General features: G+C 47.7%; 1 protein-coding gene across 10 annotated transcripts in view; it reads right to left on the bottom strand.

The window, feature by feature from the left end:
- The window catches only part of SPATA2 (spermatogenesis associated 2), a 46,222-nt gene that overhangs the window by 5,887 nt on the left and 13,914 nt on the right, over positions 1–26,421 (bottom strand). For 6 of the 10 annotated variants that reach the window (XM_080628176.1, XM_080628181.1, XM_080628180.1 and 3 more), the window contains exons 3-5: positions 3,150–3,237; positions 1,387–1,549; positions 742–869 (exon numbers count right to left, since the gene is read on the bottom strand). In XM_080628176.1, coding sequence (XP_080484302.1) covers positions 742–869; positions 1,387–1,549; positions 3,150–3,237 — 379 coding nt within the window. Of the gene's footprint in view, positions 1–741; positions 870–1,386; positions 1,550–3,149; positions 3,238–3,631; positions 6,405–12,559; positions 13,379–18,221; positions 18,406–20,610; positions 21,339–26,421 lie in introns of those variants that run through there. The other 4 variants (XM_080628184.1, XM_080628178.1, XM_080628183.1 and 1 more) reach the window with 4 other exon arrangements.

Here is a 26,421-nt window from a genome sequence, read left to right as displayed (position 1 = left end):
GAGGAGGTCCTGGTAAAAGCAGGGCTGCAGAAGGGAGCTGCAACACTGCAAACCCAGCCCTTCCGTATGAATTATTTCAGTGAATTAAATACATTTGGCCTGGGGCTCTCCCACCTGGGACAAGGGAAAGCAGCTCTTCTTGCAGTGCCAGAGCTTGTGGCTTCCCAGAGGCAGAGTCTGCTCTAGCCTAAGCTCAAGGCTGATGTTATGAAGCATGTCTAGAGAGGGGCAATGGAGCTGGTGAAGGGTCTAGAGCACACGTGTGATGAGGAACAGCTGAGGGAACTGGGGTTGTTTAGCCTGGAGAGAAGGATGCTCATGGGAGACCTTCTTGCTTTCCACAACTACATGAAAGGTAACAAGCAATAGGACAAGAGGAAACGGCCTCCAGTTATGCCAAGGGAGATTTAGACTGGAGATTAGGAACAACTGCTTCACCAAAAGGGTTGTCAAGCATTGAAATAGGCTGTTCAGGTATTTAAGTGATGTGTAGATGCGGCACTTACTGACATGGTTTAGTGGTGGACTCGGCAGTGCTGGGTTAATGGTTGAACTCCATGATCTTAAGATCTTAAGGTCTTTTCCAACCTAAACTTTCCTACGACCCTGTGTATTGACTGGGAATAGGCTGCCCTGGGGCAGAGTCTTCCCAGAAGAGGTGGATCTGGCCCATAAAGCACAAAGGTTCATGTTAACAGAGAGGGGTGTAAGCACAGGTCAGATAACACACCCAGCACTTACCGTATGCTGGGTAACAGACCTTCAGGCAGCAAACCGTGCTGAGCACCGTCAGGCTGCTGAGGCTGCACAGCCCAAACAGGACCCCGCAGAAGGCGTAGAGGGTGCAGACAGCCTGGTTGAACAGCCACCTGCAAGGGGAAGCCCGCGGTAACCCCAGCCCTGCCCCTGCCACCCCCTGCATGGGGATGCTCACCCTGCTCCCTGCTCCGGGTATTTCCCATCTGCTGGTCCCACATAGCTGGCCCTGCATGGGGTGGCTGTAACGGGCTGCACATGTACCAGCTCCTGACTGCCCTCAAAAGGGGCACGATCTTGCCCCAGTTTGTTCCCTGAGCATCCCACTGATGAGCACAGATGGAGCCATGGGTACAGGAGTGCCCTGATGCACACATCACTGCAGTGCCCACGCCGCATGGGTGCCAGCTCAGAAACCCACCACCAAACCCCTTTAACAGCAGTGATACACCTGAGGGACAGGGAACAGCAGAGCACCCTGCTGTGGGATGGATGCCTGTGAGGTGACACAGTGCCCCACCAGACTGACTCCATGAGTCCATACATACCCTCTGCCAGGAAATGTCCCCATTTCAATACCAAAATGCACCCAGGGCTGTTTGCCAGTACAGAGCTGCCTCCACAAGGTACCTGTGTGCAAAGAAGGATGAGGCAGCCAAGGGGAAGAGCATCACTGTCATGCTCAGGTCGCTGATGGCCAGGTTGACGATGAAGAACTCAGCAGGCTTCAGCATGGACCTCTTCCGATAGGCCACCAGCAGGAGCAGCGAGTTCCCAAAGAGGGACATGATGCCTGCGGACAAGGCAGAGGAACAGTGCTGTACATAACAGAGCCGGGAAAGGAGCCAGGATCATCTTGAGATGTTTGGAAGCAAACACCGGAGATGTCTACAGAGGGTGGAAAGGGCTCCAGGCTTCCCTGTCTGCAGTGGGCTAAGCAGGGGAGCCCATGGGACCTGCAGAGCTCTGTGAGCACATCTGGAGCTGCTTTACATTGAATCTGATCCCTTCCCCTTCCTGAGGTCCTACAGAGGCGTTTGGTAGGAAGGCAGGGATGGGATGAGACTGCAGTGGGCTCCGGGTGCAGGATCTGGCCAGAGTCACTTCTTCCAGCTGGAAGGAGCGAGGGGGCACTTCCTTCCAGCTAGATAAATAACGGGAGCTTTGTGTGATTTCTCTTCTGATGTGAGGCCAAGGAGCTGGGCCCCTTCGTCTCTTTAATTTCTTCCTGGCAATGTCACTCCTGTGGGTCTGTGTTATCCAATATCACGGTAACAAAATAAACAACAAGAAAGGCATTGTGAAGATCAAGGGAAATCCAGACTAAACAAAAGGAGGCTCTTCGCCGTTCATGTGTTTAAAACAGCAGCGGTGATGAACATTTTATAACGAGAGCTTTCTCGCCTTTTTCACTATGTAATTGTGCTTTCATTGAAAAGAGGTTTCATTGTCCTCAGAAGGGGAATCTTTGCTGGTTTTGGGGCAGGTTGGGCGGGATGAGAGTTTCTCTCTAATGGATTAGACTGTAAATTAAATACCATGGCAAGAACCAGCTCCCAGAGCTGCTGAAGTTCCCCTCAGGAACAGGATTCCTACACAGAATCTGGCCAAATCCTGAGCTTTGAAGGCTTTGGAACCGCTGGAGGGTAGAGCCCTGAGATGTTTGTCCTCCTCAGCCTCATGAGGTGTATTTCCCGTAGAGCTAGTCTCACATAAGTACATTTTAGTGGCTGTACTAACACTTCGGAGCTGTAGGTGCCCGTGGGACTGCTCGCAGTCCCAGTGACGTGAGCATCCCTTGGCTTCCCCATCCTCACAGGCATGAAACACTCTTGGGAGACAAAATGCTCAGGGCTAGGAAAACTGGAAGGCTTTTCTTTGCCCATCATTCACCTCTGATCCACACCAACCACATCCAGGCTACCTCAGAGCGCATCCTAGCCCCTCAGCTTTGCCTGCTGGCCATTCAGTGCCACTAACTCCAAATCACAGGACGTTCACCAGCACCTTCTGCTGAAAGCAAGGACCAGCCTGAGGTCTAAATCACCTTCAGTAGTCATGAAGCTGGCAATGCTAAGAGAGTCCCTATCCATCTCACATCAGGTGGCTGCAGTAGGAGTTACAGTATGTTCCTAAAAGGTTGCTCTTCAACTTTCCAAACACTTAAAACCATTACTGGTACTTGCAATTCCCTGGAGAGGGGAATGCAGCCACCCAGCTTTGGCCAGATCATCCTTTATGAGTAATGTGGGAAGGGCCATTTTGATGCTGCTGCTAACGACTGAACACTTCTGGAAGCATCAGTGACTACAAGAGGCCTGACTGTCTCTGGCAGGCAGGCACCTGGGCCGCCCGCAGCAGGGACACAGGTACAACAGGCTGTCTTTCCTTACCAAAGACCAAGTAGAGCGTGCCAAAAATCAGGTCTTCTCTCTCCGATAAGGTGGAGATGAACACTGAGGTGTTGGACGCATCTCCCATCTGCAAAGCAAGATACAAATACAAGTGAACGTGAACGTTGGCTAATGAAGGAGCGCCTGGCTTCCGGGGGCAGCTCTGTGACATGCTCCTGGCACTGCACTACAACGGAGCCAGCAGCACACGCCTCCCGTGGCCCCACCACTGCAGGAGATGGCTTTGTTAATGCTGGTGCAGCACTGACAGAACCGGCTGGGCAGGGGGCTGCTGACAGGATCAGGCGGTGATCTCACTTGATTTCTGCTCCTTCAGCTACAGATTTTACTGATTAGCATTGGCCTTTGGGTCTAAATCTTCTCTGCCAGTCTCAGCCATGCGCTGACTGCAGCAGACGCTGTGTTTGCACATGGGGACCGGCTGCTTGCAGCTGGAGGCTTCGTGTCTGCAAAGTACCCACCTCTTCCAGGCTTGTGCGGTCCTTCGCAGGCTTCCACCATCCCTGTGTCCACATCAGCAGAGAGGCTTGGCCCAAACTCTCTTTGCGATGGGGCCAGGAGCTGTTCCTGTGCCACCCCAGCAGCATGTCATTGCCTCTACTGTGAGATGCGCACTGTGTGTGTGAGAAGGGCCATGCAGACAAAGGGACTTGCAACAAGCTGCTCATCAAACCCCAGGCCTAGGAGACCCCACAGCCTGGACAATGGAATCGTCACCCCCATCATCACTGCTCCTGGTGGGGACCTTCCTTCTTCAGCTGTAACTAAATGTGAGCCCTGCTGTGCAGTGCAGGCGGTGAAGAACGTGAGGGTGAACACGTGTATTAACACAAAAAGAATAGTAGTAAAAAGTCATTCCCTTTCTCAGGGTGCCTGACTCAGCCATTGAGTTTTATCAGTATAATTAGTTTCCCTGCTATTTTGTGCAGCTGAGCCAAAGGCTCCCAAGTGCTCAGGAAGTTAATAGGGGGTAGTAGAGCAGAACAGCAGACGTGTTTCAGGATATTCACTCCCTTCACTGATAACAAATAAATGGAAAAATATAGTGTTCAGGTAAAATAAAGAAGATGGGGAGAGAGAAAATAATGCTTTAATTATATGTTAGCTTGCTTGCTGGGGAGGTTAATGCATGCAGTATTCCTGCCTTCTTCCCCAAGGTCCTTACCTGCATGCTGCGGGAGAACTGAGAACTGCCCTGCCGGGGAGCAGGGGCAGCCATGGCTCGGTTTAACCCTCACAAGTGCCAACAGGCTGCTTACTCCTGCCCCATTACCTCATCTTCTGAGGGACACACTGTGAGCTGGGAGTTAGCCTTATGGGGAGGAGGTGAGTAACAAACTGCTGTGAGGTGGATTGGGAGCTATCACATGGACCAAGAGCCATGTGAGACGGAACCCCAGCTCTACTGACATGGACTTCACAGAGCAACTCCCCTTGTTATCTGTACCAAGGTGAAAACACCCACCTCTCATCCAAGGCTGCATTCAGATACATGGAGCTATTTAATGTAATGAGAAAACTAGCTTTGAGTGTAAATGTATTTCAAGACACTAATTTAAGACTCTAATTGGCATTCAACTGGTGTCAAGAGATCCTGTCAATAGTTTCTGTGTTACTGGCCCATATAGCCAAATACAGATGGGCAATGGTTCCTCTGGTTTACTCCATGGCTCCCTTGGGTTAGGTGGGCACACAGCCTATGGCATGTTTACAGCTCACATTTACTACTTTTCAGTGAGCCTATCTCAAGCATCTGATGTTAAGCAAGCAAGTATTGTTATGGCTGGTGCCTACACACCATGAGTATGATGGAGTTGTCTCTGCAGACCAGGCAGGATGCTGCCTCATTCTTTTGTTAATGGGAGCTGCAATGGTCATCCATGGTCCTCAATTCACTTTGTTGAATTGATGATTCCCAGGATGGTTCCTGCTTCCCTTGTGAACAGAGATGATGGAAAGCAAGGGAAGTGGTCTGTGCAGAGCAGTCCTGGCCAGTGTGTGCTGGACAGAAAGGTGTCACACACTGAAGACAGAAAGGGAAACAGCAACCCAGGTTTTGCCTTGCTCGCTCTAGTAGACATGGCCAAAGCCCTTGTGCTGCTGGCAGGCTCCCTGAGACCTGTTCTGCCCACGTTACTGGTTTGACAGCTTGGTGCAAATGTGATTTTAAATTAAGCTCCATTTACATCCTTCTGCTCAACTGACAGAGGCGCTCAGGAAGGTGGGCAGCACTCGCCTCCTTCCCCAGCTCATTTACTGGCTTTTAGCAATGAGAAAGAGGTTCTGTACTGACCCCATCCTCCTGCCTGGGTCTGGGAAGCCTGGTCTGTGGCACTGTATGGACATAGTGAAGGCAAGCACACACAGGCCGGTTGTCTAACCACTTCTGTCTGGGGTTCCTACTAAAAGAGCTTCCTGCCATGAACTTCACTTTGGAGAAATGACCACCACAGCAGTGATTTTTCCAGTCTTTTGTTGTGCAAAACAAAGCATTCATTTAAGAACAGCCTGTGCTTTACCAAGAAACTAAACTCCAGCTGTTATCTGCCAGGGGTTTGATATGCAAGCACCTATGGGGAAAAGCACCAAGCAGTGTGATTGCCCAGGCAGGCTGACAGCCACACAGCCAGTTTGTACTTGAGCATAGCAAACACCTCCTGTCCTGTCACCAGCATGTACAAATACAGCACCACAGCTTTGCATGCACTGTATTTTGTACACAGTTTGATGTTTGGCCATTTAATTCATTACCTTTTAATAACTGCCTGCTAAAATATGTAAGGAAAACATTAACATTTGCATCTTGGAGGCTTCCCACTTTAAATAATACAGTGCTGGTGTCAGAGCAGCAACTTGGCTTGGAGGACTTCTCCTTGCCAACCCAGCACACACTTGGTAGATGCATGCTGATCTGTTTTTCCATGCACATTCCTGGATGGTGAACGTTGCTTTCTCAGTTCTGCTTTGGCACTGGGGTATCACACATTTGAATGTCCTCATTTACAAGGTACAGTTCATGGGCATGAACTTGCTTCCGTTTGTTAACATAACTCACAAGATGCTTGCTTTACACCCTCCCTACCCTCTCACTATTCATCTCACAGGGTCAGCACAGAGAACTGAGCCCTCTCAGCGTGGCCCCACAGCAGCAGATGCTGCTCATGAGAAGTCACTGTAACCACCATCTGCTCGCTTGGGCTTTCCAGCTGCTCCATGCCAACTCCTTGGCCATTCCCTTAAACATCTACACAACATAAGTATCACAGTATCACAGTATGTTAGAGATTGGAAGGGACCTCAAAAGATCATCTAGTCCAATCCCCCTGCCAGAGCAGGAACACCTAGATAAGGTCACACAGGAATGTGTCCAGGCGGGTTTTGAATGTCTCCAGAGAAGGAGACTCCACAACCTCCCTGGGCAGCCTGTTCCAGTGTTCCGTCACCCTCACTGAGAAGAAGTTTCTTCTCAAGTTTAAGTGGAACCTCTTGTGTTCCAGTTTATACCCATTACCCCTTGTCCTATCATTGTTTGCCACTGAGAAGAGCCTGGCTCCATCCTCATGACACTCCCCCTTTATATATTTATATACACTAATAAGGTCCCCCTGCAGTCTCCTCTTCTCCAAACTATAGAGACCCAGCTCCCTCAGCCTTTCCTCATAAGGGAGATGCTCCACTCCCTTAATCATCTTAGTTGCCCTGTGCTGGACTCTCTCCAGCAGGTCCCTGTCCTTCTTGAACTGAGGGGCCCAGAACTGGACACAATATTCCAGATGCGGTCTCACCAGGGCAGAGTAGAGGGGAAGGAGGACCTCTCTTGAGTACCAGGGCACTCAAGGTGCGGGTCTGAGCAGCAACGAGCCAAGATCCACCCTGAGCTCTGCCTAGAGGGAAAAGGGTTTAGGCAGGAAATCACCCCAGCTCATATTGGCTTGGGGAGCTGCACACCATCCCTCAGCCTGCTCTGGGTATTCACCGCCTCATCTTTCTGCACTGGCACTGCACTAAAAGCATCTCAGTGCTTGGCTCGCCAGCTGCTCTCAGGCTTTCCCATACAGGTTTATGCTGAAGGTCACTGTCCCCTCTCTGTGTCCTCAGCGTGACTGATGGCACCCGCAGCTCCTCCCTGCCTGCCCGGCCGAGGCGCTGGGACGTGCCCGTGCCCATCCGGGTGCCTTTTCCTATTTGCTCCCTGGGAGCTTGGGGAATCGAACCAACCGGAGTCCCCAGCAGAGCCAACCCAGCCCAGACAAAGACCCCAGCACAGAGGTGAGCTTTAATGTGTCCCCCCTCGCCCCGGTCTGCGCTGGGCTCATCTTCCAGCAGACATTAAAGCAATAACAGAACTGCTGTTACCTGCTCCGGGGGCTGTAGCTCCAGGCCCCGTGTTCTCAGCCTGCAGAAAGCAGCACAACTCCTGCAAGGTTACAGCCCGGTGCAAGCCGGGCTCTGTGCATTGAGCACACACTGCTGGCTGCAGAGAAACCACAGCATCACCTAAGGGGAGCACAGGGGCTCCGGGGGTGGGAAATGATTTCTCCCTTCATGAGATCAATCGTTCCAATGAAAGGATGTTCCTGGATACCTGGTACTGACCATGCAATGGGAGCCCCTTGCAAATGCTTTCACACCCAGGGTTCAAGCTGGACCTTTCCTTTCACCGACTATCCAGCGGAGGTTCTACCTTGAGATTTTCACTGACAATCCCAACGAGTACTGGAAATCCCTAGCAAGAATAAGGGAAACGTTCCCTCAACTTCCTTCACCTGCCCTGTGCGAATCTTGTCCCTGCGCTCAAATCCTCACCATGCCATGCAGTGACTCATAAGGAACAGCAAAATAATGGGGCTTGTGTTGAGGTTTTGTTTAAAATCGTGTGAGTCATTTTATCTTAGGAAAAAGCATTGATGGCAAACCTGGGCTTTAGTGGAAGACGGGTAGCAGGCTGCCAGACAGCCATGGGATCTGAGGCTTTAGCTGAAAAGAGCAGGCAGAACTGATGGGATGCTGCAGAAAAGTTCTCCGAGGAGATTTCTGCATCACAAGGAAGCAGAAGAGGTTGGAGCCCAACTTCTCCCTTTTTCAGGCCACCCTCTAAAAGGTTTGTGAGGAGATGGGGTTCCCTGCTCACCAGCACATCAGGAGCAAGGCAGGATGAGAACATCACTGACGCATATTCGTAACTATCAAGGTGAAAAAGCTGCTTCAGAGTATTTGATTTCACAGCTAACAAAAATCCAATCTCAATGTGTTTCCTATAATGAATGTCCTGAGGAGCCCACCTCTCCCTTCCTTGTGTGCCAAAGCATTTTAATTGATGCCAAGGTTAAATGTATTAGAAAACCACCAAGTTATTAGACCCACAGTGTCACACTGCGGATGCGAGGGAAGGAGGGATGAGGTTTTGCTACATATTCATGAGCTTCTGAGTTTCTTGAGAATGTGACTCTTTCTCCTTAACTACAAACAGATGAAAGATGGGCAAAGCTCCTACAGGCACATTTCGGATGTGTGCACTGCGAGCCTGGGCCTTTGGGATAAATGAACGTGCTGTCAGGTGGTTATAGCTCTGCCTAGGGCAAACAATGATAAGACAAGGGGTAATGGGTATAAACTGGAACACAAGAGGTTCCACTTAAACTTGAGAAGAAACTTCTTCTCAGTGAGGGTGACAGAACACTGGAACAGGCTGCCCAGGGGGGTTGTGGAGTCTCCTTCTCTGGAGACATTCAAAACCCGCCTGGACACATTCCTGTGTAACCTTATCTAGGTGTTCCTGCTCTGGCAGGGGGATTGGACTAGATGATCTTTTGAGGTCCCTTCCAATCTCTAACATACTGTGATACTGTGATACTGTGATACTGAGTTACAGCACTGGTACACACAACTGCCTTCAGCATCGCTCGTTGCTTTGCCCACCCCTGTATGCAACAGAGTGCAAGGAAGGGAGGTGATGAGGGCCCTGGGACAGGGCAAGCTGGGCGAGACCCAGCCAAGGAGCCATGTGGAGCCACATCCCATGGGATGGGAGCCTGGGAAGTTGCTCACCCTGGGAGCAAAGCTGGTGCAGAGAAGAGCAGATGTGGAGGTGCTGGCAAGGGGCAACCCCCCTGTACTATGAGTGGGCCAAGGGACATAGTGCCAGTGGTGAAAGGGGGCTATGGGTTCATCTCCTCTACAGATGGAGCTCAATGCTTCACAGCTCAATGAACATAATCCCTCTTACTCTCCTGTGCTCTTTGGATAGTAAAGAGTGTCTGTGTACAGGAACAGGTGATTTATACCTCTCTGTACCAGACCGAGTCACTCCAGCCATGAGAACGACGTCCTTCATTAACCTAATTAGAAACAACCTTCATTTAGGGCTAAGCAAGTCATTCCTGAAATTCACATAATGCATAGATCTCCCCTAAGCCATATTTCAGCTTTCCTCAAGAGCCCTTGGAAGCAGACAATGCTGAACACAGGACACACACACCGCCTCGCTGAGATGCGTTAGCAAAGCATCTGTGTACTAAGAACACAGAGCCTGGGAAAAAGGAGGGACTGTGGTCACACAGCTGCACTGGGGATGAGACAGGGCAAGGCCCAGCACAAACAGTCTGGAAGGAATTGTTCCCGCTCCTTGGCGTGCTTGCACACACGGAGCAAAGGAAGGAGAGAACTGGCAAAGCTTGAGGACTTTATTTCCTTCAGCCCCCTGGCAGGGCTCCATCAATACATCAGGGGAGCTACAAGTGTCCTGTGAGATCAAGCTGGCAAAAAGTAACAGTAATGCAGGGGAGATGAACTTCTATTTCTGGCGCATTACTTGGGATAGACCTCATTGTTATGGTTGTGCTTGAGCTATTTGTAAAGCACACGTCTCTCCTTGTAATACAGGAAATGATAAAAATGCATCTCTTGCACTGATAGATCTGCTGATGTCATTGACACAGGGACAATAAATCCATTCTATAGAAATATGGAGAGAGATCATTTTTGTGCCTGAAAGTAAATCACAAACTGGAACCTGTAAACTTCCTGTAGCTCTGTGCAGCACAGCAAGTGAGGATCAGTACAGAAACCACTGCAAAAACCTCAGCCTTGCCCCTGCTGCTGTCACTGGGGGATTGTAAAGCCTTTCCTCCCCGATTGAATTAGGAGGTGGTGCACTTGTCTGAGCTCCTCTGTGAGGGGGGTGCTGGGACCTCTTCACACCTGGCCCCAGAAGGTACTTACATGGTCTTCACTCCTGTAGCAACAAGACAGTGAGTAACCTCCTTCCCTGCCAGTTCACAAACCTCTTCTGGTTCTGCCTGCCTGCTGCAAACCCCGAGCTGCTCCCTCAGGTGAGCGTGCGACAGAAGGGGAAGCATCCCTGTCTGCCATCGTGTTTAGTGGAGAGTCACAACCTGCACAAGTATCGGGTACCAAACACGTTCACTTTGGACAGAAACAGCTGCTGGAGTTTTCTTACAACTCAAAAACGTTTCAAAACCATGACTGTGCTCAATCGAGACTAAATCTGTAATTCCTCTGGGAGAGACTTCACATGAGAACATCCCATCAGGAGCCACCCAGCCAGCACAACACAGCCCTTTAAAATCAAACTGCTCGGCCACAAAGTCCTTGGGCATTCAAAGCTGCTGTTGAATTTGATTTAAGCTCCATTGTTCTGACTCTGTTCTGAGAAGAGACAGGCTGTGAAAGCTCCTTTCCCCTCAATTTAATCAGACTTCCAAATGAGATGAAGTTTTCCAAGCAGCTGCTGTGACAGGTACATTACCAGGAAACCCTCGTGTTCTGCATCACAGACCCTATTCTTGCGTTCACAGGAAGAATCAAGCCTAAACCTACATCCCATGCCTGTATCTGCCACCTGGGAGGGCACTGGCAGGGCTGGAATGGCCGGACCACATGCACTCAGTCTGTCTGAAAAGTCAAGTGTTTTATATTATGTGATTGTCAGGTTTGCCCTTTTCATCTCCAGACTTGGACAGCTGCTTTCCTTCAGTCAACGTGCCGCAAAGCCTGAGCCTTTTCTTGGAGAGGAGGAGGAAACCTGATGAGCCTGGAAACTCAGCTGACCTCCAGTCTCTTTCAATAGTACATAACAGGAATCGATTTCTGCAATACCTAGCCCAGGAGAAGCTTAGACACTGCTGCCTGCCCAGCAAATAAAGCAAGCCTTAAGAAGTCACAGAAGAGGAAAAGAACACAGCTGAGTGAGCGCTCAGTATCTGAAGGACAATTTGCAGCGTAAGAAGGCAGCCCTCAGTCCCCTACCTGAAATCACTCTGTAGGTTAGTGTTTTCCTGTGCTAGGACTCCCTTTCCCCATCAGTTAGAGACAAACCAAGTCTGCTTTCTGCCTCCTATTAGCCCCCCATGACCCCTTTGCGAGGCGGTGCAGCCCCATGCACACATACATGCACCAGTGCCCGAGGTGGGGAGTGGGGGTCTCAGCCGCGACTGGCACTGCTGGTATCCCCCCGGGACACGCAGCACAGCCGCGGTGCTGTGCTCCATCACCCCCAAGCCCCGGGACACAGCTGTGGGGCTGAGCTCCCTGCCCTCCCACCTATGGGGCACCTACAGGAGCCCCCACACCCAGTCCCGGGGATGCCCGGGCCCCCCCCCTTACCTTTCCCGGAGGAGCCCCGGGCGCTCCCCGCAGCCTGAACCTTGCCGGGGCTTCCGCGGCAGCTCCGCGGGGCAGCGAGGGACGGGGAGGGGGGCGCAGGTTCCGCGGGAGCGCGGCGGCTGCCACCGCGGCTCAGCACCGGCGGCCGCGGACAGCTCCGCTCCCGCAGCGCCGCGGCTCTGCCCCCGTGTCCCCGGCCCGGCCAGTTCTTGCAGTGCAGGGCCAGCACGGGCAGCTCAGCCCGGACACCCGCCCTCCCTGCACCCCACTGCCCAGCAAGCGCTCAACCTAAGCCCCCCATCCCCAGCCGCACATCCCCACCAACCGGCCTCAGAGCTGCTGTTTCCACAGCGAAAGAAACTGAGGCACGGAGTGTGTTGCTCCCTCCCCTTGGCCACCTCCTCTCATCCCCTCCCAAGAGCTCATCACCTCTCCCTGAAGATCTGGCTGGCCACCCGGCACAGCCCCATGCTGTGCTGTGAGGTGCTCCAAGGACATGCTCGGAGTGATGGGGAGGACAAGGAGGTGGGGATCGCTGTGCTGAGCCTGTTGCCAATTGGAGCTGGGTTTTGTTTTCCACCCAAATCATTTGACCTGTCTCCTCTTGGCAAAACACAAGTCACGACCATCACTTAACCATGTGTTTTGCTAATTTTCTCTAACCCAAGAGTTTTCCCTTGGTTGCCAGTTAGAAATAGGAGCAACATCAAAAATCCTAGAGCTCCTTCTTAGAGCTCCAAATATTGTCAGGACTGCTGGTCAGTTTGGAGTTCTGTGCTTTAATTTGCTTCAGAAAGGAAGCCCGAAGCTGGAGAAACACACAGCAATAGCCTTACGTTACTTTACGTGCTTTGGAAAGAGCCTTCATGAGAAACATTTACGGACTAAACAGCTATGTAAATAGATACATACTGAGATTATTATAAACCAAGAGTTAGTTGTTGCTTGTGTTCCAGAAACACAAAAGCCTCAGCCAAGTTTGAGGCCCCGTCGTGCAGTCCCCTCCACCCAACCAGAGTTAACTCAAAGAGCCTGCCATCCATTAGGGAATGTGCCTCATTTTCTCCCTGGGATGGACCTCAGTCATGATGTTCACTGAAACACCAAGGGACGCAGAGAATCCTTGGCAGAGTCATGAGCTCAAACAGCAGCAGCATTTTCCACTCCATACTGCACTGTAACAGAGACCGCAAATGGTTACTAACTTCGTGGGTACATTTGCACAATTGCATTATATTTTCTTAGCATAGTTTCCTTAGGAAACAGCCCTCCATCTCAGTCTGTGTCTCCTCAGCAACACTGCTCCTCCCCATTAGCACTTCATTCATCAGCTGTTGTCACCCAGATTTGGAAGAGGGATTGAATACTTAGAGATAACTTAGTTCCCCCTTGGTTTGTGCAGTGGGGAGCGATCCGAAGGAGCTGGCTGAGAAGGTGAGCGCGCTCAGTGGAGATGCCATGGGGCAGGGAGCTGATCAAGCAGCACTCACAGACCCTGCTTGCTGCCTCCCTTCTGGTCTGCAGGCAGTTTCAGGAGAGATGGAGGAGCCAGGGCTTGTGGAGGTGACGAGACAAACCCAACCCTGCAGGAAACCAGACTTCGTAAGGTTAGCTGCTCATGGAACAGCTTTTTTATTTAAAGCCTAAGCACATAGAGAGCCAGGCTTAAACCCAGGCCCACCTCACTCCTTCCACATTGCTTTTTTACAGCAACAGTTGAGGCACAGTATGATCTTGAGAAGAGTACTTTTGATCTGGGCTTTAACCAACAGGTTCATTTACAGAAACCAAAATTGACCTGAAGCACAATTCTTTGCTGTGAATTCTAGAGATTTTGGTATAGTCTTTGTTACCCCAAACATCTCATTCCGTTTTCTAAGCTTCTTTCCCCCCAAAAACCAAACAAACCCCAAACAAAAAAACCTCAATAAATAAGCAGAAAGAAAGAACTGAATATCTGAGCTATCAGTCCCCCAAAGGAGCAAGAGCCCAAACGACAGAAAATGACCACAGGCTGCTGGCAGCATTACAAAGGCAACACAAGAGGGATGTCAAAGCTACACAATGCCACCCATCCCAGAACTAGTATTTGTGGCTGCCAGCCAGGAGACTGAAGTGGGGAATACTTGCCAAGTAGGTTACAGCCCAGAGAGCCCTGCTCCCCTTTCAGCACCAGCATTAATCACAGCACTGGGACTGTAATCCTGCTCCATTTTCCTCTGTCTCTCCCTCTCTGCCCCATGGGCCACAGACAAAGGCTAACCAGAAGTCTTCAATTCCTCTTGGGCCACCTCCTGAAGAGACCTCCTTGAGCTCAATCTGGGCACTGAGAGTACCTAGTTTTGCTCCCAATCCACTGCAGCTCATTTGTACCAGCTGAGGTGGCTTTGTAAAGCAGATCCTATTGGTCCAAGATCTTGCTTCCAGCTATGCCTCTAAAGAGACCAGAGTTTAACTCTCTAGATGGCTGTTCAATCCTGTTCTCCTGACAAGAACAGATTTCCCGTTGGAAGATATTTTATCTAGATGCTTTTGTAAGTCTGTGCTAATCAAAGCCTTTTCATGTAATTAAACATTTCAGGTTTTAAGCATACAAATGCAGTATTTGCAGCATAATTGCTGAAAACTGAGGGGAATGGCAGTGAACACAAGGACATGCGAACTCCCCTGCTCACTGGTGAGCCAGGAGGACACTGCAGTGACTGGTAACAGCTTTAAGAGCCCCAAACTCCAGACCTAGGTTCCAGATTCCACCTTTGAAATGAAGCTTATAGGCTCTTCCTCTTACAAAGAACTTGAAAATGAAAACAAACACACACAAACAAATGACTGTGGCTCTTCAAAATGGGGATCTGGGTTCTCCTTCAGCCAAGAGAAGCTGGTAGGGGAAGAAAACACACACACAAGTGTGCACACACTAGACCTTCCTGTCCAGAGGAACCCAGTAAGCAATGTTATAGTCAAAGAACAATGCAGCTCATCTCTTAAAGCTTTCAGCCAGCTCTACAGACAGTGACAAAAACCCATGAGAGTCGCTTTGCTTGTCAGCTGCACTGGTGAAATGTAACACTCACTGGTGCTTGCTCAGCTTCCAGCCTTCTGGGGCAGCTCCCTGCTTCCTCAGCACTGCTCTCCCCATGGGGCTGGCTCTCCTGCTCCCCAGCTGGCCTATGAGGGTGCAGGTATCGCTTTTGCACCAGGTGAAGAAGGGACAGTGCAGCCCAGCTGCTACCCATCAGAGATGCTCTGTAGTGCTGTGTCCTCACCTTAGCATTTCTGAAGTCCAGATGGTGGGAAGTAATCTGAAACTCATCCCTCTGCCTTGTAGAAACCACCAGCTCGCCACCAGATACAGGACCCTTTCCTGGGAGCACCCCATTAAAATGCTGGCAGCACGCCTCTGATAAGTGGTAGAAATAAGGAAATGAGACTTTGAGAACCACTCGTTTCTGTGTTTGGACCTCCTTCCCTGTGGTTCTATCCCTGTGATGGAAGTCACCGACAAGCATTTGTAAGCGTACCAGTGTGTTCAGTCATTTAAACTACATAATTGTGCACTCAATTTGTATGTGCAAATACCACAGCCTTTTCCATGCAAATAGGGTGGATTTTAGTGCTCTGGTGGTACCAATGTTTTATCTTAAAATTAGTTATCTAGTATCCTCTGTGAGCAATTCCACCACTGATAAAGGCACTGATGAGCTAAGGGGCAGAACGGGCTCTACATTGTTGCAGTCAACCCTGAGACTGTGCCGAAATCCATGGACTTGGGCCTGTGGAATTTTGTAAGAGGTCTGTTCTTGATTACTAATGGCATTTAATTCACTCCTAATCATCTTGACTGAAGTGGCATCTTAAATCACAATTTTCCACCCTTAGTCTTACGCCATGTGTTTTTATTTCTTTTTTATGAAAACAGACATGGTTTCACATAGTAGTGACAGGACAAGGGGTAACGGGTTAAAACTTAAACAGGGGAAGTTTAGATTGGATATAAGGAGGAAGTTGTTTACTGTGAGGGTGGTGAGGCACTGGAATGGGTTGCCCAGGGAGGTTGTGAATGCTCCGTCCCTGGCGGTGTTCAAGGCCAGGATGGATGAAGCCTTGGGTGCCATGGTTTAGTGTGAGGTGTCCCTGCCCATGGCAGGGGGGTTGGAACTGGATGATCTTAAGGTCCTTTCCAACCCTCACTATTCTATGATTCACCCATTTTAAAGGTCTCTGGCAATGGCAGTGCTGAATACAGTACAGGTAATTATTCAGGCAAATTGTCCATGAAAGCTGTATTGTTGGCAGATAACAGTGCTTACCAGTAGCTATTCCTACTTACATGAGTGACCTTTACAGGCAACGAAAGGTGCAGCCTACACCTCAAACTTAAACCCATGTATCTCTTCTAATCACACATTTCAGTTTTAAAAGAGGACAGACATTTCTAATAGAAAACAGTAAGGAGACAGCATTTGTTTAAGTATAACGCACCAGGAATGTTAGAAACTGAAGGATTGAGCAGCACATGAAAACACCATTTCCTTTCAGCCCAGAATTCTTGAGTTTGAACACGAACATTGTTTTAACACACTGAACACTGATGTCAGGAGTAGATAACTATGCACATACATCATTTGCGCATAGCACAGCAGTGGCACATCTAAACGTCTGGTGAAACATTTCATCTCCATTCCAATGACTTCTTAGGAACAAAGTCTTACAGAAGCCTCTCAAATGAGAAGACCCTCAGTGCAAAGCCAAGAAAGAAGAAATTCTACCACACTTGAACCACTTCTTTGCAAAGCTGGGTGCTTCAGAAGGTTTATAATGAAACACAAAGCTCAGACTGGAGGGGCTGGGGTACAGGAGCATACAGCTTCCCACAGCCTCTGCTGCAGTGACATTCGTGTCCAGCAGAGGAACAGAGCAGTCACAGATGGGATTGCCTTAAATCACAACTAGGTTTTCCAGAGCTTCCAATTGATGCCCTTAGCAACTCAGACCGGCCCCTGGCTGGCATGCAGAGATGTTAACTGGACCATGCCCTGTGACCCTGTGCTGGCAGGAATAGATTTGCTTCTAGCATTCGGACTCTCAGTTTGCCCCTCAGAAGAAAGCAGAGTGCAGGGATGCTGTGAGGCGTAATTCGGATTTGTAGAATGTGTTGACATCCTGAGCTGGAGAGCTGTTCTGAATGTTTCATTTTTATTTATCATAGCCTAAACAGAAAATCAGTCAGCAACATGCAAATTAAAACTGAACCATTAGAGGAGCCTACAAGAGAAAGGATGTTTAGCCTTTCCATTAAGCAACAGTGACAGATACAGATTGGGAACATGGTCCATAGCATGAACATAAGCCCAGCTACAGCCTGAGGTGTAGCAAAAGACAGTTGTCTGCAGAAACATAAATCAATGACAGTACATGTGTGCAGAGATTTGGAAACACACTGCTCAATCTATAAAGAGGATGTGAATACTTTTCTGTCTTGTACACCTAGTTTGTTCCTGCTGAATAAGGCAGCAAGTACTGCAAATTGCTCTCATCAATAATCAAGCCAGGAGAGGCAAAAATATAGTGACAGGGAGCAGAGATCCAGGGCTCAAGTGGCAAAACAGCTCTGAGGATATTGTGCTCCAAAAATATGACATCAAAAGTAATCATGAGAGAGAGAGGTCTGAATAATCACTTTGTATTGGTCAGGGAAGACGAAGACTCTGGGGGTGGCCTTGCCCTTCATGGTGTTCCAGGCATGAGTCCTGTCCATCACCTCCCAAGCAGATGAGCAGTAGGATAATGGGATAGAGAGGAGGAGTTAGAGCTGTTGTGCCCCACAGTCATTCACCTGTGAAGCAGAGGCTCAGGGAAACAGCTCAAGGAGGCAGAGCGAGGACGTGCAGCCCAGACAGGGCAACACTGCACATCAGCAGGAGGTGGAAATTCAAACTCCCATGGGAAAGGGTCATGAATCAGAGTAACTAAAAATAGCACAACCCTGAGAAAGGGTCTCACCATCAGGACAGAGGGGGGTCACAAAGAATAGGAGTCAGCCAACTGCTCTGTGCTGCCCAAGCCAAGTGCTGCTGTGTCCTATACTGTCAGGCAATGAAAGAAGTCTCATCCTTCAATCCAGTGAAAAATTAGTCCATGGATGTATTCATGGGACAAAAGAGTGCAGAGACAATTGGGAGGAAACTATCTTTGTACTCGCCTGGATTAATGACTCAGAGAACTGTCCAAACAGCTGTGTCAGATACTGGGGATATCTGCAGGCAGCAGAAGGCTCAGTACAAGATACAGACACTATCTCCACTGTGCAGGCCACCACTGGTGCGGAGTTCCCTAAGACACAGCTCTATTTTAAGCATGAGGGGCAGCAACCAAACATCCATGTGTGGGGTAGAAAGGTATTGATGTGCAGATGGGCACACTTACCCACTTTGCCAGTCGTGTGTAGAGCACAGTGCTGTACAGTACCAGAACCAAAGGGTGAATCTTGCATGTTGCATGATGTCCTTGATAGGGATTCACTTCTGCCCTTGTTTGATGTTCTCTGTATATGGCCATCAGCACAACTGCAGCCCAGGCTGCAGGTTAATACAGAAGCTTCAGGTAGGAGCTGAAGGAAACAGTAGCCCTTAGGAAGATTTGCTTGTCAGCACTTTGTATGAGCACAAAAAGATCGCATGAGACTAAACCAGCCATTCTAAACAATTATTTACCTACTCACATACTGCTCCTGTGGTATAGACAAAATAAATGCCTATACTGACCAAACACAAAGAAAACATGGCTGGCAGTGGGCTAACGACCTACCCACTCTGACACAGCTGGCTTAGGCCTCTGAAAGTCCCTGCTCCTCCATGCCTCTTCCAGTCTCCAGCCAAATGGCATCCTTAGAACACCCTGTCTCAAAGGATAGTTTGATTTTCAAGACACAGAAGTCCACAAAGATGGGCAACACTGTCCACCAGCCAAAGCCAAGGTGGAACCTTTATTTCTGAAGCTATACAAGCACAGAAAACACTGTCTTGACATTGATTTCCCTCTTAATTCTCAGAGTTAGAAGTTGCACTCCATTAGTTCTTGCTAACACTTACCACCTCCACACAGAACTACTGAATAAACCCTCTTTCCAGCATTCCTCAGCCTGGGTTGGGAACAAATTTTCCTGAACAAAGACTCTTCTCCCAGCCTTTGCCTTGTCCTGTCCATGGCGTACCTGTAGAGACCTTGCTATGCACATAGATTCATAGAATCAGCAAGATTGGAAAAGACCTTTCAGATCATCAAGTCCAACCATTACCCCAGGACTGCCAAGACCACCACTGAACCATATCACTGAGGGGCCTCATCTACATGCTGTGTAGTTGTACCTCCACAGGAACAGCTCCAAGCTCTGTGACTGAACTGTTCCATAACTCCAGGCAAGTCGCTGACACTCTGCTTTGCTACCTCCATCAAACAACACTGACAGTGCACCCTTTGCGGCTCTTGGAGTGATACGAAGCTTTGGTGGCCAAATTGACATGAAGAATTAAGTCAGTGCAATCCCTCACTCATGCTTCCTTACATGTGAGAGAAAACCTTTCACTGACAGAGGTCGTAAACCCTTGTGAAAACCCTACTATTGAACCCATTTACCGGTAAGCACTCAACAGGAAGGATAGCATTGACATGACTTGCCTGTAGTCTGTGACTGGCCCAGGAACATGAAACCCCAAAGCTACCAGCACGGTTTTAGTCAGGTCTGCCACAGGAAACTATAACGGAATGTCAGCAGCTGCCAAGCAAAAGTCATTCAGGACAATCAGCAAAAAGACTGTGAAAGAAATGTGAAGTCTTCAGTAAGTGACATACTTGATAATTCTGTGAGATATCAGTAAAAGCCTATGAAAATAAGCAGTGATGAAGTAAGAGAATCATTTGTGAAGGAATAGAGCCCATGAAGGACAACTCTGACATTATTTCAGCTAAAAACAGGTATCTGCAAGTAGATTAATTTTAAATACAATGGAAATCACAGAACTGATACACTAAATAAAAAGTGTGGAACTGAAAAGAGGTATTTGGACTCTGCTCAAGTGGCTATTTTATGCCCCCTACAGAAAGGCTCAAAGAGACTGAACACAGCAGATAGTTTGTAAGTCACTTCCCAGCTCTGCTGCCATGGATGACCAGAGTGTCTTAATGAACCATTATAGTCCCCACTTGGCAGAAAATGTGAAGATCAAGAGAGGTTTCCAAGCCAGCCAGCTGCAGCTAAAGTGTTGCATGCTGCCACTCTTGGCTTCCACTCAGACCACAAGAGCATTTCATTTTAGAGAGCAAACTGAGAGCAGAGAATAAAAGCACTGATTGCAACTGCATTCATTAAGCAGTGTCCTCAGCTTTAGAAAAGACAGAGCTACAACATAATCAATGAGGTCAGTGTTATTTCCCTGAAAGCATGCACCTAACACGTAACCTTGTTAATAACAGATTGAAAGATGAGTTCTCTTTCAAGATAGGCTTGGTCAGATTCATAAAAACAAAGAAAATCACCATAAACAGGCACAGAAGAAAATTCTGAAGCAAAATTGTTTGAACATAAAGCAATGTAAAGCTTCATTCCATCTCTCAGTACCCCACAATTATTTGGCTAGAGCAGGAATGTACCAAAACAGTTACAGTACATCATACTAGCGACCTGAATCTGGAATGGACTACTTCCAGTTGTGGTGTTCTCCCTTTTGGTCAATCATGCCATCTCACTCAGCCTCTGTTTCCCCACCTGCAGTGTTAGCAGTATTTATTTCACACAGTACAAGGTTCTGCTTATTACCTGTTTGTGCATGGCTCTGAAATCCGCATGCAATGTGTTTTCAGCACACCAGTCACATTTGCTCCTTTTGTATCTCTCATGCACATTTTGTACCTAAATAACCCTACCCATTAGTCTGCTGTATCTCGCTGTGTCAAGCGTCTTACAGATGTTTGTGTCCATTGCTTCTTGTGTGCAACACTGCTCACCGCATCACTGCCTTAAAAAGATGGAGAGAAACCCCACTATATTTGTCTGAAAAGATTCAGCCACACTGGCTGAATTTTATGAACTCTCACTCCTTTGTGTTCTCATCTCATTTTATCATCACCAGATTCTTACCTAGGCTGACTGAGGTCAGATTCCCTGGCCTATAAAATCCTGAGTAATCCTGTCCTGAAGAGGCAGCTCAGCATCCTTCCAAGTGGGTTAGGGGTGGATTTGAAGGGTAACATTGTGTGAGAAACAACACTAGGTGATAGCATTCATTTAAGACAGATCTATGCTACAAGCTACACATGCTGTTGCCCAACTTCCTACCATCTGTACACCAAACTTTCAGCTTTATGTTAAATAGACATTAATCCCATGCTTGTATACTTAGATGGAGGCATGCGATAACACATATGTTGCTCTTGAGATGCACTTCCCCCCTCACAATTTGTGCTTGTGAATGCAATGGAAATATAGATTAAAATATATGTTTCTGTTCTTGCATTTGGCTTTTCAATGCCACCCACAATTCCCAATGCCTGAATATTCTGGTTTCTCACATCCCACTTGTCCGCTGTGCTTTGAATGCTGCCTGCTACTTAAAGATCAGCTGGCCAGAATTTAACCCTTAACTTTCGAGACCTTCTCCCAGGCCCTCTCTAAACCAGCCCTGTTCAGCTCCACAGCCCCGGACAGGACACTGCAACACATCCCTGGGATCCCTCTGGGGGCTGGATCCCACCAGTGGCAGCACTGCTGGGAGAAAGCAGCAAGAAGTAACCAGGGTGCTCCCTCTCCACCTTCTCCATCATGAAGATCTCATCTCACCCCTTGTCAGAGTTTCTCAGCAGTGATACTTTAGTGGAGAGACTGAAGAAGAGGGGAGCAGGGCAAACATCTGTGGAGCAACAAGCTGTAGGTCCTGGAGCAGGCTCTAATGCTGGGAGTTGAGGGTTAGAACATGACTTGGGGCTGCTTTCCTGGGAATCAGACAAAAGTCAAGAAAGCAAAAGGCATGAAACCCAAATATAAGCAAGTAGCACTCAGACCAAGCATCCACAGAGACTGCAGCTGTCTTGGTCACAACAGGGGATACCTTACAGTCACTTTTAAACAGCAGTACATAGAAAACTCCTCCAGGTCATGGCTATTTCATAGTAATGATACGGGCTGAGCTGCACGGACGGTGCAAAGGGTCTATGTGCTTCATGAACTTATCTCAAAGGGAACAGATGGGCTGAGATCAAAAAGCACTTACCAGCTCAGCCATTTCTTGTGTCCTTTGACTGTGGTGTCTCCTTTATGCCACATACCTGCCTGCTTTTCCCAATGAAACTGAAAAGATTGGCACACTTTAAGGCTTCTATGGTAAACCAAATGCATTAGGCATATAAATCCATTTTCTGCAGAATCTCTGCAAGCACACAAACAGATCCATTCACATTCACCCTGTCTCACATTTGCTTTGCAAAGTAGAACTGGTGCATCCAGCACTGGGAGAGCACTGCATGCCTAATGGCCTTCAACACACTCACAGGAGCAGAGTCCTGCTGGCGCAAAGGTCCAGTAGTGCCAAGAATACGGGTTTGGTCCAGGAAAGGAAAACTTTGGTATTTTAAAATCCTCTTTAGTCTAAACTAAACTATTCTGAAGGGTGCTCGCTTTCATTTGGCTGACTTTCTCAATAGTTTTAGCTCTCCCAGAGGTCACCAAGGGAGCCCAGGTCTCAGTTGCACAAGGATGTTGTACATTACGCTTCAGTCTGCAAATGCCATATGGCCATATGGCAAATCAAGCACGTTTCAGCATACACAAATGGAAGTGGATGGAGATCTGTGTGCTGTGGTTTTGTATAAGGCTCCACATGTGTGAAGTGACCTGACAAGAAATATAACTTCTATAGTGGTGAATAACGCTTCATTCTTAGGAATTATGGACTAGATTCTCAACTGGCATTAAGTCAAACATGGCTTTAAGTGATACCAAAGGAACAATGTATAGCAGCTGACAAGAGGCTGTGACATGAAATCAAAGAAGCAAACATGTAATCAGAAAACTGGTTACTGCTCAGCTGCCTTCCTTCCCATTCCCATATCACACACAGATGCTCCAAATATCACATACTTGTGTTCCTCCCAGCCCCACCTGCTCCTCCCACAAGAACTGAAAGTTAGCTACCAGTTTGAGAAGGACACTACAAGGTGCAATGCTCCTCAGCATACAGCTTGTGCTAAGTTGTGTCTTAGCAAGCTGAAGAATCAGTATCTTGTTGCTCAAAACATCATTGAAAGACCTGCATCAAGCCCTCCTGCACGTTCCCTAACCCTGAGGGCAGCAGGAAGGGCTGCACGCCGAGCCCACTGGCACAGAGAAGGCCCTGCAGCAGTGGAGTTTCACACTCCAGAGTGAATTCCTTTAGTTTTCCTCTTATTCTTTTCTAATGTTCAAAGTCTACTTTGAACACATGCATGCTTAGTAGCTTATTATTTTATTTTAGGAAAACACATGGTATTTTCCATGAGAAATGCATCAATTTAAATAGATCTTTGGCTGGACTTTCAAGTTGTTCCTAATTAACATTCCCTTTGGAATCTATCAACTTCCTTTGCTACTACCAAGCTTTCCTGCATTAGTATACAGAACTAGTATTTCAAGGAAAAGTCACTTTTGCATGTAGAGTCATTAGATATCACTCCATTATCAGGCTCAGTTTTTTCTCCTCCTCTCTGAAGGACTGTCAGGCCAATAACTTCTCTCCCCTTATCTTCCTACTCACACTGCTCTTTGGTAGTGGTGTAATTTCTTTCACACATGCCTCTGCTCCATGGCTTGATAGTTTTTAATGAGCCTTTCACACCTGTGGGTTTATCTAGAATTAATTCTGTACCCTTGGTTCCTCTCCCTGTTGTACAGCTCAGGTTTAACGACATTGTAATCAGTGTTCCTCCACTAGCATAAAACCAGCACAAAGATTATAGTGCCAGGCTTTGTCTTCAGTAAAGAACTGTGTCAGTCATGATTAAAAGACAGTGTCTTGGTGACTGGTGCATAAGCTATTTCAGTGTCTCAATCAGGTCCATAACAGACTCTTTTCTCATCACAAACCCACTTACAAACCTCTTTGCTTGCTGGTGATGGGAAAGCTGTTGACTGAACAGAACTGGAAACTGGGCTTCCCTTCATGAAGCTGATTCTGAGACAAAGCTGCTGGGTGTCATGGCATTAGTGCAACAGGGAAAACAAGCAACAAAAACCAACCTTCAGCCCATCGGGAGGTGGGTGAAATCTGGACATCACCGGCAGCTGAGCTGGTGCTTTGCCCAAGCACCATGTTTCAGGGAGTACAGAGAAACTGGGACATGACTTTCACTTTGACAGGGAAGGTGTCTGCTGACAAAAAATGAACCTCCCTGTGACTTCAAGCTTTGTTGGGGAGAAAAAAAGACAGATTTTAAGTGCTACAGAAATAAGAACGCCCCACCACTTCATTTCCTCCTGTCACTCTGCAGGATAAATAAGCAGATAAATAAAACAAGAACTGCAAGCAAATGCAGTGCTTGTTTTTGAGACTACTTTTCAGATGGCCATGAGATTTCTGAACAAAGTCCACAGTGCCAAGCACTGACAGAAAAATCACTGCCTCTAGCTATTATCTAGTCACATGGAAAATATTTGACTGAGGAAATAAAGTCCTTCATTGGAGAGCTTGAGTGATAAGCTGCAGGCATGAAAAGCAAGATCAAATCAGTGTCAAACCTACGTTCACTCCCAAGACATGCGAACATCCTACTTGAGTTCAGTAAAAGTCATTTTGCCAACAGGCTTTGAGCCAGTTGAAAAGTAGGAAGTATAATGAAAGGAAGAAGATTTTTAAATCAAGCACTGAAAAGTACCAGAAGATGCCTATAACCTGCCCTGAGACTACAAACTCAGGAACAGCCAAGAAGCAAAAATACAGTGATTATACCGTATCTTTGTACTACAACAAGGAACACTTGGGTTTGATCATTTCTGCACTTCTGCAGCCATATGTTGCTTCCCAGAATCTCTCACCTTTCTTTCCATCAAAATCACATTTATAGACCTCAGTGTTTTAAAACATCTCAAAAATGACTTTACAGAAAACAGGTTGCTTTCTTCCTGTTTTCCATTGTATTGCAGCTAAATCTAAGAAGAACGATGGCTACACACCACATCTTCATGTCTCAACCTGCCTTCTGCTTACCGAATTCCCTGTAGTGCAAGATCAGACACTAGGTTCCAAAGGTATCTAGACTACTGCAACATTTAAAAGGCCGTATTTGAAGCAGTGAGCACTGAACCAGGAAGAAAGAATTTAACTCCAGCTGCAGGCAGAACTGCGTTAAAGAAATTTGTGCCGAAAGTTTTAGGTGTGAATTACTTGTACATGAACACTGCACCTTCCCTCTCTCATTACGAAATGAAATTCTTGGACAAAAGCATCATTTTATTAAGCAGCACATAATGCTCACTGTAGTATATACAGCAGCACTGTTATCCAGCTCTATTTCACAGCATTAAAATGAACTATTCTCCAAGCAGGAGAAATCTTCATATCAAAGATTCAAACACCACAGGCTTCCATGCTGCCAGATGAGATTCTTTTAATTCTTTTATATGCCTTTAAATAGTCCAAGACTTTAGGAGTCACAATGAAAAGTGAATGAGACTTTGACTCCTGAAACAGGCAGAAGTCACTAAAAGAGTCCAAGTGAAAGGCAGATTTGAAAACCTAGACATGAGAAACTTTGCACAGAGCCTGGCAGTGATCTGTGAGGTACAGAATGCACTTGAAATGAATCACAGAATGGTTAGGGTTGGGAAGGACCTTAAGATCTGTGCTTCTCTACCTGAATACTGAAATACAAGACTAAGTGAAAGAAAGGGATCTCTGAGACTGACTGCGCACGTGAAGCACCTTTCAAGTTTGAATATAAACTCCGGCAATGTTAAGACCCTCCCCAGTAGGGCAAGTGCCACACATAGAGCAAACTTCTACTCACCTATTCTAAGTCTTATTTCTATTACAATTTACATGAAGAGGTTTTGTGTTTTTCTCAGGCTGAAACTCTCCACTGGATACCTAGGAGGGGGAGACAGAGGCTAACAGCATCCCCTGCTCAGCTAGCACCTCCTCGGTTCTGTCCTGGAGCTGCAGAGGCACCACAGCCTTCAGCACCAGTTCTTAGGGCATGGAAAGCCTGGGCAGATACTAAATGAAACATTCCCTAAAACAAGGTACAAACTTCCCTTAAATCCTTATCAACACAAGATCCAAAATGCCAGATCATCTACATGGAAGCACTGTCTATAAGAAAATCTGTATAGCAGGAAACAGTATTGCTACAATATGATGCTGTACTGCCACTAGGCTTCATCTTATTCCTTAAATTTAATCTCTACCCTTCCTACCCCTCAGTACATCCTTGCCCACATCATGTGTTCACTGCAGAAGCCATACATAAATCTCTCAGAAGCTGCCCAAATTGATCTTACTCTCCCAAGACAGAGGCTCACTGTGCTGTCCTCTCGGCACAGAAATGGCTAGGTACAAGCAGCAACCAATACCAGAGTGCCATCTATAGCTATTTCACATGA

Source organism: Psittacula echo (genome assembly GCF_963264785.1).
Source record: "Psittacula echo genome assembly, chromosome: 12".
Lineage (NCBI taxonomy): Eukaryota > Metazoa > Chordata > Aves > Psittaciformes > Psittacidae > Psittacula > Psittacula echo.
This window is presented reverse-complemented; position numbering and strand designations above follow the sequence as displayed.